The sequence below is a fragment of the Onychostoma macrolepis genome, chromosome 25 (genome assembly GCF_012432095.1).
Source record: "Onychostoma macrolepis isolate SWU-2019 chromosome 25, ASM1243209v1, whole genome shotgun sequence".
In the NCBI taxonomy this organism is placed as follows: domain Eukaryota; kingdom Metazoa; phylum Chordata; class Actinopteri; order Cypriniformes; family Cyprinidae; genus Onychostoma; species Onychostoma macrolepis.
In genome coordinates this window covers 24892385-24909630 of record NC_081179.1, presented here as the reverse complement: position 1 = coordinate 24909630, position 17246 = coordinate 24892385, and the positions used below count along the sequence as shown (strand labels likewise).

Genomic DNA, 17246 nt, shown 5'->3' with positions numbered 1-17246 from the left:
TGTGTTTGTGAATGTGTTGTGTTTGTCTCCTGCAGCTGGTCCCACACTGAAGCCCTCAGTGTCTCTGCTGCCGCCCTCTTCTCTGCAGATCTCTGGAGGTTCAGCCGCACTGCTCTGCCTGCTCAGCTCTTACTCTCCACAGGGGGCGCAGGTGAGCTGGACACTGGACGGCTCAGAGGTCACCGAGGGGGTTGTGACCAGCGCAGAGAGCGAGCAGAACGGCCGCTACAGCCGCAGTAGCGTCCTGACCCTCAGCAAAGCACGCTGGGAGCGGGAGAGGAGTATGTCTGCAAAGTAACACATGCTGGAGCTCCTCATGAGGTCTCGTTCCACAAGAGTCTCTGTTAGTCGCTCGCAGTGCTGATGTTTCTCCAGCGGCGCTGCTCTCTCCTGAAGATGAGCCGTATCTGAGTGTCCTGTGTCAGGCAGGATTCACATGAGTCTAGTGCTGCAGCTGTAGTCATTTACAACTCAATACTGAAAGAGAGCTCTAGTGTCGAAGCACTGGCTGATCTTTCAATCTGCTGTGTTTGCTGCAACATTCAATAAAGCTTCTCAACAAACTCCATTTGTGTCTGACAACATCATTCAACTAACAGATGAAGATGCATGTAGTGTTTGTTCAGGTGTTTTCAGAAGCTCGATCAGTAGCAGTAAATCTAGTCAAATAAAGCTCTTGGGGTTTGAACATGGTCTCTGGAGACAGAGCTGCTCTATTCTGAGAGGATCACAATCACTCACCCTGACGATGCAAATGAGATTTTCAGACCACGCTCCCAGAGTCACTGTTTGATTGGTTACATGATCTGGACTGAAACACACCAGTTTCACTTCTGCTGTAGTCAAGCAGTCCAGGTGAAAAGAAAATATATTTAAACTGTGCTTTTTTGGACATAGTATATTTAAATGATGCTATACTAAATGCATATTAAATGTATTATGTTGAAACAATAAATAAATTAAGCATATTTCAAGATATGCTTAAGATCAAGTTTTAAGCTATTTGCAATATATTTTAATATATTAAATTGTGTAAAACTGGAACCACTTCAAGTGTATTTAGTGCAATTTAAGTTAATTTATTTACAATTAATTTAAAATATCCTTTTAATACAACATTTTAATGTCATTCAATGACACTTCAATAGCATTTCAATAGCATCAGCTCATTAGAAATGCATTAATATTAGACTAGTTTATTATTAAGTTGCTTTTTTACGGTTTTAAAAATGGTACAGTACAGTAGTAATGGTACAAAGTACAGCAGCATATATAACATCTTCACCAAAATACATAATAAATGAAAGATCAGTGAAATGCTATGGCAGAGCTCTTTTTATCCATTTGTAGAACATTTCAGTTATGCCATACTATGAATATTACATTATTGAATATAAGCATCAAAACAAAATTTTCTGAAGAAAAAAAAAAAAACTTCGTGCAAATGGCTGAAAAAAACAAAGAAACAGAAGAGTTTATTGTCACGAGTGAATTGTCACTTTTTTTGTTTTTGAAACTTGCAGTTCAGACTCTGTAGTATTTAAAGACTGCTTTATCACAGGACATGTGAAAGGGAAAAATAAATAGTTTTGCATCCGTGTTTGAATATATGTATTATAATTTGCATGCACATTAGAATTTTTAGAATTCTTGCAATTAAATATCCTCATTATAATACTTAATCATAGTTGACTTTTTATTTTAAATTTTAAATTTTATTTTTATAATACATTAGAAGTTTATACATTGTAAGAATACACTTAGAACACACAATAACATATGCACATATAGCTATAATGTATTTATGCGGTAGTGAATTAATGTGTTATATAAAATATATTAAAATAAAACATGTTTTTCAAAATATCTTACCTTTGAAAAGCAGATTGAAGCACATGCTCATAGTGGAAATATTTAAAACAGATTACAGCGGGCCTACACATGGTTATAAAGTACTTATACATTAAACCCTATAAAACCTGAATCATTTTTCTATCTTCTTATACAAAGTGCACATAAAATATACTTTAAGTAAGAGTAAAATTAAAACGAGTAAAAAAAAAAAAAACGCTTGTGTTAACTTAAAAGCTCAACTAAGCATATATTTATTAGCATGGTTTTTATAAATATACTTTAATGCACTTCAAATAAGCATGTTGTGGATACAAATGTACAAATGTACTTTAAGTATATTTTTAATACATTCAATAGTATGTCTTTTCCACCCGGGAGCACACAGACAAACCCATTACCTTTCAAAGGGATAATGTATATGAACATGTCTGTAAAATCATAAAGATCTATGATTGCAAATACAGAATCAATCGTTCTGACAGTAATTGTGTAAGATTGTAAATTTGTCTGTGGGTCGAATGGAAAGCAGACAGCAGAAGTGACTGAATGTAGTCTGTTCAGTTTGATTGACAGAGATCATTATACAGTATTACACCTAAAACATGATGATCATATTAAAACACTGACTCATTGTTCTCAGAAATACAGGATTGATGTTGATGTAATGATGTTGTGTTATGTGTGTGTGTGTGTGTGTGTGTGTGTGTGTGTGATCTGATCAGTGTTGTGTGTGATTGTGTTGTAGAGCAGCTGCAGTATCTCTCAGCTGTATCAGTGCAGTCACTGTGACTCTGACTGACGGAGGTTTTTGTACGACTCTTTATCACTGTGTGAACACATCACCACTGCTGTGGTAACTCTGACAGTAATAATCTCCTGTATCTTCAGTCTGGACTGCACTGATGGTGAGAGTGAAATCACTTCCAGATCCACTGCCACTGAATCTAGATGGAGTTCCAGTGTAACGGCTTGTTGCATAATATATGAGGAGTTTAGGAGCTTCTCCAGGTTTCTGTAAGTACCAGTGTAAGTAGTTACTATTATACACTGAACTGCTGGTTTTACAGTTTATTCTGACTTCTTGTCCTGGTTGAGCTGCTGTTATTGATGGACTCTGACTTACAGTATACTGTCCTCTACACTCTGAAAGAAAGGAAAACAGGACAGAAATTAGAATAATGTATATTTTACATTTTAAAATAATTCATAATCATTCTGAAAGTTTTACAAACCTTGTGCAAACAGTGTGAGTGTCCAGATGAGGATGAGGATGTTGTTCATTGTAGTTGTTTTGTCTTGTGTGATGATGAAGATTGTGTTGTGATCTGCTCTCAGTCATGAAGTGTTAAACTCACAGCACTATAAACACTCTCAGAGCACTGAAGCATGTGCTGACGATGCAAATTAAACGCGCTCTATTTAGATCATTTACCTGAAGACGGTAGATCACACCACTGATCAGCGGTGAATATGCTGAGCATTAAACATGGACTAACTTACTGCTTAATTCATAAACATTATTAAAAAGATAATTAATTGGTCTCAAAATAAAATAAAAATACAGAGATGATTTAATTTCCTAATAGTATATTTTTATTATTATTTAAAAATGCCTACATGTAAAATTGTGATTTCTGTGAAATAGCAGCTATAAATAATATATGAAGATCATATTAAATGAAATGTGTCAGTTTATGTTCAAATAAATTTAACTCCACATCATACTATCCATCCATGCTTCACTCACATTCACTGGAATTAAAACTATCTGCAGCTGTACACCTTTAAACAAACAGCAACTACACTGTAGAAAGTGAATGTGCTTTAAGGAGGTATTTCTCTCTGATACTACATACTATTCTAGTTTTATTGTTGTAACTTATTTCAATGAAGATTATGTAACACAGAACAAGAGGATGCTCTTTCAACTTAAATCCATTATGTTGACCCAAGATACAACTTCCAATAAAACTTAGAAAAAAACACACTCAAAATAAACAAGCCTGCTCCATGCTGATTAATGAATCTTGATTCAATGCAAAATTATGATTTGAAGTTATTATATATTTTAAGTTGTAGCAAAGTGAAAATCACAATTGGCAGCGCTACTCTTCAGCACAATGGTAACCACTGTAAAAAAATAAAATAAAAAAAGTTAAAAAAATAAATAAATAAAATGTCACATGACTGGCAGCATTTAACACTATTTAAAACTTTTAACACTTACAGATCTCTCTCACTTATTACAATCCAGTCTGACTTTATTTGTCTTTCATACAAAACTTCTTAATATTTACAGAAGTCAAAATAAAAGCACAGATGAGTGAAATGTTATTTAAATCTAAAAATTCAAAACGTAACAGCTTTTTCAACTATACTGGGCATTATTTAATCAAAATTCAGTTAGCAAATAAAACAACATTTTATCTTTATGTCTTTGACTTACTTTTGCATTTATGAATTTGAAAAGGTCACAGGCTTCATTTTTAAAATGCATATATGATCGGATCCTAAATGATGTAGGATTCATCCTAAAAGTGAGGAACAAACTGTGATTTTCAAAGGCAAAAATTATGTGAAATTATGTGAAAATAGTTTTATCTGTACAAAAGAGCATTCATACAAACCAGTACACATACTGTATATACCATCAAAATAATGTAACATTGTTTATAAAAATTGTAAACATTAAAAAATAAATAAAATAAGGTAAAAATAGACAATCACAATATTCATTAATTTTATGCTTTTTGAAAATTACATCACAGGTATTAATGATTTCCTGAATATGAACCCATTTGGATTTTCTTGTCCATGTTGATGAATGCTGTACTTCTGAACCATAAAGTCATATTTATGGCCATTCTGTAGGTTGATGTGTTTGATTCAATCACATAGTGCTTGTAATTAAAATGAACTGAGATTTATAAAGATTAATACATTTAGAAACTTTTTTTGTGTGTGTGCGCATTGTTTTTTGTTTTTGTTTTTTGTTCTTTTTGATTTTTATAAATCACTCATAGAGAATTTCTGAAAATTATATGCATGTCTTTATAAATGAGGCCCCAGAACTCAAGCTCATATTTGATAATCAAATGTCACTCAGTGAACCATGAAAACACCTGCAGATGAAGGAAATTATAACACAAAACTGTATAGTCAAATTATGAACCTCAAACACTGAAACATTTCCTCAGATCTCTATTGGTTCTCTGTGTGTTGACTCTGTGTAGTTTGACTGTATCATGAAGCTCCTGTGAGGACGCTGAACATCTGCTGATGGAGCTGCTCTATTCTGAGAGGAACAGAATCACTCAGATATGAGTTTGACTGTTTGACTCTTTATTCTCTGAAATTAGTCAGTTGAGTCGGACTAATGGAGAGATGAGGTTACAGTAAAATTTGATTATATTTTCTTGGTATTATCACACCTCTGCCTCTTTTAACTCCAGCCCCAGACGTCACACTCACCTGAACTCTGATGTGATTCTTCTCAGGTGTTTATTCTCATCAGCCTAATTAGAATGGCCTATTTAATAGTGATGCAAAGTCCAATTCATTTCTGCGAACCGGTTCTTTTCAGACAGATCGGCTCATTGAAAGCAGATTCATCGGTTCCTGACGTCATCAAGCAATAACGTTTCTACACATTTCTTTACTATCAACACAGTGCCATGTTGTATCATTGAAAAATTTAAATAAGTCATTTGTGTCAACACATACCGGAACATTAAAAAAATAAAGTTATTTGTGTGAAAGCATATTGCTGATTATTTCCATATGTGACCACCCTGCTGCATGGAGTTTGTGTCATAACAATATTAAATTATTTGTATATATTTTGTTATGTATTTAGGTATGTCTATTTCTATTTACATGTGTATATAAGTTAAATTAAAATTACTTTAATGTGTTATAATGAGTTTGCACTGGACAGTCCAGCTGCATTTTCCGAATTCCTGGTGGCGGTTGAGCGAGAGTAGAGTTACCGTGACAACTGCAGCGCATCCTCAGACAACAAAGAGGACCGCTTGGGCAACCACTAACTCTTGTCTCTGTCTCTCTCATTTATTATTAAGGTTAGTTAAAGTTATTAAAATGTAATGCCAAACTACAGTTTACATGATTTAATGTGTTAATAATTTGTTTAAATTGATCATTTGTGTAATTGTGTAATTTTCATACCCGTTTCATAGAGAAGTTTATATGAGTCGTTTGCATACTACCTTTAATACTTACCGGAGTAACGTTAGTTGATCTGAGATATTTATGAGTAAATCCAGATGTGTGGAAGATCTGCAACATTTCTGTACATATTATTATCTATTTATTTGTTGACTGTGATTTGATTTAAGTATTTATATGTGTTGATGACTACTGTGATTCAAAGTGTCTTAATGAAATACAATGTATATTAAAGACAACAAAGAGGACCGCTTGGGCAACCACTAACTCTTGTCTCTGTCTCTCTCATTTATTATTAAGAGAGTACTACAAATTTTGGAGGCACCGCTGGGATGTTTATAGGGTGGTTCATCTTCTTGATCAGCAGAGCCCCACCCTGTAACATTCATACTTACCTACAAGCAGCAGTGTGAAGCAGCTGAGTGAAGTGGTACTGCAAAACTGATTGAACTGTGCATAAGCCTGAGGTACAGTGACTACTAGAGGCAGCAAAAGTCAAGTTAGTGAGGTAAACATCCACTTTCATCATACTGTCAGCCACTGCAGATAAAGATGGATTCACTTCAGAGCCTTCACGAAGAAATAGGTGAACGGCTATGTGCACTAACACGAGGAAAGCTCATTGAACTCTGCCAATTCTTAAAAATCTCTGCAGAGGACACTGAAAACACAAATCGCCTGTCTTTAGTAAACCTCCTCAGTAATCATCTCTTAAGAAAAGAATTAGAAGAGCTGGAGGATGGAGGCATGGCCGAGCTTCTCAGCATCAATGAGAAATTAAGTGATTTGATGATGACTGATATAAATGGAACTGAGCTGAGAACAGAGTTAAGACCACCTGAAAGAGGAGAAAGTTTAGCTCAAAGACAATTGAGACAACTTGGCAATGCATCTGAATCATTGTCTGCCATGTATATAAGCCCTGCTGTGTCACAGAGCATGACAAGAAGACAGATAACGACTGACAATGCACGTGGTGATTCTACATCTGCATTACAGGGACAAATCCCACCAGCACTGTGGCGCAAAGACTTTAAAATTTCAGGCCTCATTGGTGAGCCAGGTCAGAAGGACAGATTGTCATTTTCAAGTCTTGCGCGTCAAATAGAGAGTGGGTTAAATAAAAGCTACCTTGAGCAAGATATTATTGATTCAGTCATTCGACGATCACACCTGGACTTCAGTTACGTAGTTATCTTGAAGGCAAAGCAGACCTCACACTTCCAACATTAAGAAGAATTCTCCGCTCTCACTATCAAGAGAAAATGCAACAGAACTATACAAACAGCTCACTGCAGAGGCCCAGCGTGCTAAAGAAACACCACAAAGCTTTCTCATTCGTGTTCTTGATCTGAGACAGAAAATTCTGTTCGCTTCACAAGAAGATGAGTCTGGCTTAAAATATGACCCGCTTTAGTTCAAAACATGTTCCTCCATACCGTGTTGACTGGCTTACAGAATGACCGTGTTCAGAGTGACCTCCAGCCATTCCTGTCTGACCCCACAATTTCAGATGAAGTGTTGTTGGAGAGATTAAATGTTGCATGTTCCCATGAGACAGAAAGACAAAACAAACGGAAGTCCGAACGCAGTGTTGCTGTGCATGTCGCACAGTTAAATGAATCAAAATATCAATCAAAACAGACACAAGTTGACCTGATGTCGCAACTGCAAAGCTTAAGTAATGAGATAATGCAAATTAAAGAAACAATCCAACAGCCCTCACCTGCTTCTCAGTGTTTTGCGGTCAGTAACAAGGCTCCAGCAATGACGATGACTCGTCAGCCGCTACAAGATTTCTCACAAAGTTACCAGCCAGTAGCAGAGTGGAATAAAGAGCTGCCAAACCAAACATGGGGAATAAGTCACCCAACGCATGAACAACATCAGTATCCACTGCAACTCCACCACCCTAAATCACAACAGAACTCACAACAACAGTATATGACATCACAGCCTCACAGTCTGCAACCATGTTCAATGCCATTACAGCAGCCCCTGCTACATCCAACGTCAACACAGTATGCGAATCATCCATCACGATATGCAACCTCACAGCCTCGCCCACCACAGTTTAATTCAGCGCCCCAACAGTATACAGCAACATCGCCACTACCACAATACCCTCAGCAGTTTCGACAGCCACGTCCCCCAAGAACAAGACAGTGCTTTTATTGCCAGCAAAGGGGACCAGAGGAACTATGCACCCATTGTTATTGTTGTGGTAGCAGTGAGCACTTTTCAGCAGGCTGCAGAACCAGAGGTGCAAGATTTCAAAGTAGAACGCCTTTAAACGGAAATGGGTTGCCTCCACGGGACAGGGAGTGACCCGAACTGCAAAAATGTCCCACCAACGTCCAAAGCAGCACTTTGAGAATGTAGAACAAGAGTTGTCTGAGTTGCCTCCACTTGATCACATTTTAACTGCTTCATGTCAAGTTAACAAATATTCACCTGTCACTTCTCTCGTCGGCAAACAATGTCTGGTAACCTGCTACTTACAAGGACACAAAACTGAGGCGTTATGGGACACAGGTTCTCAAGTATGTATTGTAGATGAACAATGGAGAGACAAGTACATACCTGAAGTGAAATTGAAGAGTGATAAACGCTAAATGATACTCGATGATTTGAAAAGGATCTGAGTGGGTGTGATATAGTGTGTGTAATTGGCTACAGGTGAGTGTGTGATCAATGAAATGTCGCATGGGAAATGTAGTCCAAGGTAACGTGAAGCAGTCTGTGTAGTGTGAGAGTCAATATTATGGAAGGGCGACCTCTGGTTGTACTCGGATGGAAGGCCACGGACCGGATTCGTGATATTGTGTCCATTGTGGTCTTTTTAATGTTGAATCCTAAATCATTAACTAGTCTATTTCTTCATGACAATGAATGATCGTTTACCATTTTATTGCTAACATTTGGCATAAACATCTTGTGAAGCTTTTAAATGGGTTGATTTGTGAATATTATACAATTTTTCATGCTTGAGTCACATACAGACTTCAACATTCAGCATGCAAACACAAAAATGGTAACAATTAAATTGCATTCGTTTCTACTAATTGTAATAATAACAATTTTATTTGCTCTTTTTGTTGTGCTATTACTGACATAAGACAGCAAATAAAATTGGTGGCAAAAACAACAACAAAAAAAAACAACAACAGTAAAACAAAGCAATTGCACAATTTATTCATGCCGCAATGCACTCTGCAAGTCACTACTTCTGAGTAGCCATGTAGTAAATGATCAAGTACCCCTACAGTTCTTTTGTAGCTACTAGAACTCTTGTGTAAATGAGCTATACTAACTAAACATTTGTCAGTACAAATTATTATTCCTATTTCACTTTATTTCGTTTTTTTTTTTTTTAAGGCAATCAGTTTTGCCTAACTAATTTTATTTTAGGAGCAGCACCTGAAAAGGTGAGATTTCCACTACGGCTTAAACGAGACCGTGGAACATTAAAAGCAAGTTCTGAGAAGAGTACGGATGGTGTTGAGATTGATAAGAATGTCCTTTATATACTCAGGAACCTGACTGTGCAATGCTTTGTACACAAAAATTAACACTTTGTATTGGATTTTATAATTTACAGGTAACCGGTGAAGAGATATCAACAATTTTCAACAATGATCCAGTTTTCTGGTATTAGTTAAAAGTCTTGCCGCCAAATTTTGAATATACTGAAGACGTGACGTATACTCTCAGTAGAAGCTTCTGTTAGCGCCCTCACCAGGTAAGGCAACACACATATTATATTTAGAAGCACTGTTTTTAACACTGCCAGTGGCCACAGTATTGTCAATGGTCTTCAAAAAACACTTTCAAGATCAATTGGTCATAATAAGACTACACAATCTTCATATACAGCTGATACAGAATATGGATACGGACATTCATCTATTTGCATATAACATCTCTTGGACACTGGGCATTTACAGATATATATATAAAAAAGAGATCTGTTTGCGTAACATCAAATTCTCTATTGTGGAAACTGCTGTGTTTCTTACAAATTTACCATATTAACTGCAAATTTACAGAAATTTCTGAAATGAGTGCCGTATATGTTTAGTTAGTACAGTGAGGAAAATAAGTATTTGAACACCCTGCTATTTTGCAAGTTCTCCCACTTAGAGATCATGGAGGGTCTGAAATTGTCATCGTAGGTGCATGTCCACTGTGAGAGACATAATTAAAAAAAAATCCAGAAATCACAATGTATGATTTTTAACTATTTATTTGTATGATACAGCTGCAAATAAGTATTTGAACACCTGTCTATCAGCTAGAATTCTGACCCTCAAAGACCTGTTAGTCTGCCTTTAAAATGTCCACCTCCACTCCATTTATTATCCTAAATTAGATGCACCTGTTTGAGGTCGTTAGCTGCATAAAGACACCTGTCCACCCCATACAATCAGTAAGAATCCAACTACTAACATGGCCAAGACCAAAGAGCTGTCCAAAGACACTAGAGTCAAAATTGTACACCTCCACAAGGCTGGAAAGGGCTACGGGGAAATTGCCAAGCAGCTTGGTGAAAAAAGGTCCACTGTTGGAGCAATCATTAGAAAATGGAAGAAGCTAAACATGACTGTTAATCTCCCTCGGACTGGGGCTCCATGCAAGAACACCATCCCTACTGTGAAGCATGGGGGTGGTAGCATCATGCTTTGGGGGTGTTTTTCTGCACATGGGACAGGGCGACTGCACTGTATTAAGGAGAGGATGACCGGGGCCATGTATTGTGAGATTTTGGGGAACAACCTCCTTCCCTCAGTTAGAGCATTGAAGATGGGTCGAGGCTGGGTCTTCCAACATGACAACGACCCGAAGCACACAGCCAGGATAACCAAGGAGTGGCTCTGTAAGAAGCATATCAAAGTTCTGGCGTGGCCGAGCCAGTCTCCAGACCTAAACCCAATAGAGAATCTTTGGAGGGAGCTCAAACTCCGTGTTTCTCAGCGACAGGCCAGAAACCTGACTGATCTAGAGAAGATCTGTGTGGAGGAGTGGGCCAAAATCCCTCCTGCAGTGTGTGCAAACCTGGTGAAAAACTACAGGAAACGTTTGACCTCTGAAATTGCAAACAAAGGCTACTGTACCAAATATTAACATTGATTTTCTCAGGTGTTCAAATACTTATTTGCAGCTGTATCATACAAATAAATAGTTAAAAAATCATACATTGTGATTTCTGGATTTTTTTTTTTAATTATGTCTCTCACAGTGGACATGCACCTACGATGACAATTTCAGACCCCTCCATGATTTCTAAGTGGGAGAACTTGCAAAATAGCAGGGTGTTCAAATACTTATTTTCCTCACTGTATATGTATGCTTTCTCAGTAACACAACAGTACAGGTATGAGCAAAGACAAAGAAGCAACCACATAGTTTTACCTTCCATATCTAATGTGGTTTGATGTTGTCTAATTTGATTTAATGGGCTGTAATATTTGTAACAGGGCCTAATTTTTTGATGGTCTGTCTAACTATCTCACTTTTTCTGACAGTAAAACCTTCTAAACTAAAGTTGTCTTACGTTCAGACAAGCTTTTGTCAAGCCAACATTAACTTTTTACAATAAACTTCACCATCTATTTATTTTGTGTTATTAGTGTTTGTGTTGATCAGTGTTGTGTGTGATTGTGTTGTAGAGCAGCTGCAGTATCTCTCAGCTGTATCAGTGCAGTCACTGTGACTCTGACTGACGGAGGTTTTTGTATGACTCTTTATCACTGTGTGAACACCCAGCTATTACTGATCCAGTTTATAGCCATACAGTAATAATCTCCTGTATCTTCAGTCTGGACTCCGCTGATGGTCAGACTGAAATCAGTTCCATGATCGGCTCCATTTCCTCTGAATCTTGATGGAGTTCCAGTATGAAGGGTATTAATGTAGTACACTACAAGTTTAGGAGCTTCTCCAGGTTTCTGTAAGTACCAAGAGAAACAGTTCTTACACCAACCATTTGACAGGTCTCCAATGGCGCTGCTGGTTTTACAGGTCAGAGCGACTGTTTGTCCGTTCTGAACATGTTTCTCTGTTGGAGTCTGAATTACAGTCACCTGTCCTGCAGAATCTGAAGAACAATTAAAACACATGAAATTGAAAATTGGAAAATTGGAAAAAGTTTTAAAATGATTTTTAACAGCTTGAGCTAATGGTCTTACCTTGAAAATACATCCCTAAAATCAAAATCAAGATGAAGAATGTCATTGTAGTCACTGTGTCTGTTATAATGATAAACAGTGTCAGTCATGAAGTGTTAAACTCGCAGCACTATAAACACTCTCAGAGCACTGAAGCATGTGCTGACGATGCAAAGTGACTCTCGCTATTTAAATAATTTACCTGAAGTCTGTAGATCACTCTCAAATACTCTTAAAAGACAATTAGCAATATAAACCAACAAATTTATTATCCCACAATGTTTCATCTTCAGTCTTTACTGAGACACTGAAGATAACTCAATGTGTTGTCATGTTAAAATTTAAAACTAAATTAAACACAGATTTAAGAGGGACGGCATCAAAATCATCACAAAAGTGGTGTAAATTTTAATTCTATGACTCTAAGAAAATAAGAGGAGATGTTTAAATTGATGAGTTTCTTGACATCAACAGATCTCCACTACTGGACCAAACACTTAATAAATGATCATAAAACAGCTTGACTCAGTATGGCTAAAACGGCAGTCTATATTCTTCAATCCAGTTAACGTCTTTCTGTCACTGCTTGACATTTAGATCCCAATTTAGATTCCACAATTTTAAACATTCCTGAAATTTCAGCAGTCTTAAAATTATGTTTTGCTGTATATTACTCTCAATTCTTAATTATTGTATGTACAGGGTTGGGAAGGTTACTTGTAAAATGTATTTCACTACAGATTACGAATAATAAGTAATCTGTAATGTATTTCATTAGATTACGCAAGTTTTGGAAGTTAAGCTAAATACATTAAAATACTTTGGAGTACTAATAAGGTACAGTATGTGACACAAAGGGTCCTCAAGAGAAAAATGACATAGGATTTGGTTTTCCTCTGCGTATTATTTTTAACAACATCAGATTTCTGCAATATTTCTTGAAATGTCCACATATTCACTGATGCTCAAGAAGGAGCTGGAGTGTGTAAACTTTTTAAATTGCATGAACAGGGTAAATTGTACTTACTTTGTCTTCTGGGAAACATGTACATATAGCTTCTGAAGGGCAGAATATGATCTTTAAACTAAATAAGAACAAAATCACACATCAACCTGATCAAAAGTTTGCACCCCTTCTCTTAATGCATCGTGTTTCCTTTTGAGCTCCAGTAAACATTTTTACCTTTTGTAATACGAGTCCCTCAATAGTCCTTATTGTGAAAAGATGGATCTCAAAATCATACAGTCATTGTCAGACAGGAGTCGGATATGCTGAAAAACATGAGAATTTTTATTTTATTTTATGTTAAAATAAAATAAAAACATGGCGAAAAATTTTACATAATTAAAAGATCATCAATATTTGTGATTTTATTTCATGACAGTGATTAAAATTAAAGTTTATATTATTTAGCTAAATAATATTATCAGAGGTTTCATACTGTAAGCTTTGTATTACTCTATTATTATTTTTGTCATGTTACTATTTTTATTGGTCATTTGGGTATTAATGCTGTATAGTCGATCGTGTTTGGTTGTCGCTATGACAACGGATACACGTGACCGGAAGAGAAAACTGTGAGAGGGAGTGGAAAAGTTTTTTTTTTTTTTTTGACTGAACTGGTGTGAGGCACAGGGCGCTGGCGCGTTTGAGACAAAGATAACGCTAGAAAGAGTGAGTAACGCCGATGAAACTGAACGGGGAGTTCAGATAAGGATCGCGGACTCGGAGTGTTGAACGAGCGACTGAGTGAGTGAGAAACGAAGCGGGAGACCCGTCTGACGGAGCGGGTGAAAAGGAGCGGACACGTGATCGAAGGTAGCCGAGATAGCTAGTCACAGTGATCGTATGCTGGCGGACCTGTTGGTGAATCGTGTTGCACGTGAGCATCCGGACCGAAGTATTTCCACGCTCTCAATGTGTTGCAAGTTTTTGTTGTTTGTTCAGCGCACTCAATGTTTTGCAAGACCAACACAGGCCTGCAACGTGTTTTTTTTCCTTCGTTCAAAGCAGTACCGTGAGTGAACTAAAACGTGTGTGCATGTGTATGTGTGAGTGGGCCCACCACGGCCTTTGCTAGAACTCGTTTCAGGACACGTGACGGTTGTTCTTTGTTCATTGTAAAGTTCTCGGTGTATTCTCAATTGTGAGGAAAAAGATAAGAGAGGGGATCTTTTAGATCCGTTATTCTGATTTTATAAGTGTATTGTAACTATTGCAGTTTCTAGCTAAATTTAAAAGAAGAGATCATTTACGTATTTGGGGAATTTTCTGGTTATTTATTTTGTATATTGGTTGATATTTTGTTTGGGGAAAGCTTTTATATTCTGTTAAATAAACCAGGGCATTATCCTATTTTTTGCTAAACTGAAAACTATCTCTGGGTCTCATTATTTTAAATATTTTATTGTCAAAAGGTTTTATAAGTAATTTATTAGAAACTTATTAGGTGCACCTTACTGGTATCCACCTGAACTACACCGAACCCAAGCACCCACCATTCTCACGTAAGTAACAAACAGAGTGGTTGTACGGGTGCTACACGAGGATCTCATGAACAACTATCACAAAACATGAAACCAGTTGTGGATCATTCAGGTAACAACAGACAGTTAAGATTCAAGGGCATTTAAAAGTTTGAATGGAGCCATTTGATCCTCTTATTTTGTTAAAACTGTTCAAGTGTTGAATATTTTGCAAGGGATATGAAACTTATGAGCAGAACTGTGGCTTGGGATGCTTTCACAAAGTTTCAGAGAAAATCACCCGTTGTCACGGGTTTGTGGTTTTGGTAAACGTAAAATAAAAGACTCGAAGAACGAAATACTTATAAACACACTTTCCCATTTAATAACATTAAGACGAGACAAAGATCAGGGGAAAACTGAGGACTTATAAACGGAAGGGAACAAAAGAGCAAACAACATAATTATCTTTCATTATCCTCACCTGATTTGTATTAACAAACGAGAACAGGAACTAAACACAGTGGCGGTTCTACATTGAATTACTCCCCGGGCGAGACCCCCTCTGAGCTCTATATTTCTCAATTGCACAAATCCTTCAACATGAAAAACACAATTCTGCACAAAACAGTATAAGTTATCAGAACTTAAATAAATATACTCTATATACATAATAAACACTGTTTATTTGGCACTCGACAATCAACAGATTTCCCCCAGCACTGTCACTCACGACCAGAAGTCAAGACTAAACCACAAAGTGAAAATAGCAGTATTCTTTAGTGATATGTTATTTACACAGTGCAGATAGCTTTAGATTCTATTTATTCTATGTTAAAATAAAATAAAAACATGGCGAAAAACATTATTAGAGAAAAACACTACTTATTGCAAAAATAGTGGTAATTATCCGCACTTCTGCATTGTAATACAGTATAAAATAGTATGCAATAACTTATTGAGTGTAATTTTTTAATTTTATTTCTAATTATTAAATGGATGCCACCTTATTGGGACAAAAGCCCTCTCTACACCTACCCTAACCCTACCCGATACTTTGTTCAACTTTTTGATTGTTTCCTTCATTTTTATTAAAAAATAAATGCTTTTCTGATGTGATTTGAAATTTAAAAAGCGAGAAAAAAAGTTCGCCAAAAGGCAGATTCGAACCCCGGTCGATCGTGTCAAAAGAAGTGTATTGCAAACTTTACCATCTGCACCACTGAATCTGACAACTAGTAACCGTCTTTTGCATATTTGACTATCCCAATCATACATTTGTGGGTGGAGTTAATGTAAATAGCCTCTGCCAGCAACATAGCTATTTGCACTTAAATAGACGCTCCTTTTTTTTATTTATTTTTTATATTCCCAACAATTAAACAGTTGCCCACATAAAAACAAAAACAGGGGTGCTAGAGCACCCTCCGCACCCCACTTCCCGCGCCCCTGGGTGTGACTGACTTTAGCCCACTTGTCCCACTAATTTGGGAGAGGTGAACTGTCCCCAGCGCACCCCCTCCCTTTCCACTTCTCACACAGCTTCTGTGCTCGGTACCTTCTCAACAAGCAGGGGCGCCAATTTGCCAATTCCCCGCACAGTTATATGATGGATAATATGATAGATAATAGAAAACCGCTTAGCGGCGCAGATGATTTTTTTTCCAAGTGCTTGTGCCGCCCCCGTGTCATGAAAAATGCCACCCGGCGGCTGCCCGTTCGCCCATGCCTAAAACCGCCACTGACTAAACACGTGACACCAGTTGCTGTTTACGATAATAATTGCCCATTACAGTTTAGATTATAATGTGACTAATTTAATTTAAACTTTAATTCAAATTAATCAAAGCAATCACTTAATATAAAATACTTTCCGGAGGTAGCTGTGATTTGATTACCACCCATTTAAAATGTAACTGTAATGAAATACATTCACTCATATTTTATATTTTAAATATGTAAGTTACATGTATTCTCTTACACCCCAACCCTGTGAATGTATTCAAAGTGATATGTTGAAGACAATCAATCATCAGCTGCTTGTCTAAATGCTCATGTCTGCTGATGGTGAGATAAATGTTCATTCACATGCTAGTGATGCCCCTTTCTGCGTGTATAGAGAATAAACCACTCAACATTGTTCTAGAAATACGTGATTCATTTACTAAATGTATTAAATACTAAAGTATTTATTAAATGTATTGTTCTTTTATTTAATTGGGGATATATGTTTGTTAAATACTATGAATGTATCATTTTTTTGCTTGTTAATTAGTTTCAGAACCACACATTTAGGCTTTACCCAACTTTCATTCAGTAAATGCATTCACATGCAGTGCATTGACATACTGTGCAATACTAGGCTTCCTAGTTCAGTCCTTCAGAGTCTTAGAGTCCTCCTCAGCATATAAACGCTAGAATAAGACGGTCTAGTAAGTGTGCGTGGGGCTACGTAACATATGTTCCCGCCCTCACCGTTACGGCATGAAAATACTACTAAAACTTAGTTTTGGAAAAATACTTTGTATTACAAATCTTTATATTATTTGACTTTCTATTAATGCAATACAATGA

The 17246-nt window shown here is 36.7% G+C and overlaps 3 gene segments (V, D, J or C); 1 reads left to right on the top strand and 2 right to left on the bottom strand.

Annotated features, from left to right (window-relative positions):
- LOC131534753 (Ig kappa chain V-III region MOPC 63-like) overlaps positions 1-17246 on the top strand; it is a 274184-nt gene that overhangs the window by 181962 nt on the left and 74976 nt on the right.
- On the bottom strand, positions 2678-3176 carry LOC131534776 (immunoglobulin kappa variable 3-20-like). The segment is given in 2 exon segments: positions 2678-2997; positions 3087-3176. Coding segments are annotated over 2 exon segments (369 nt in total).
- On the bottom strand, positions 11661-12390 carry LOC131534762 (Ig kappa chain V region 3381-like). The segment is given in 2 exon segments: positions 11661-12136; positions 12228-12390. Coding segments are annotated over 2 exon segments (396 nt in total).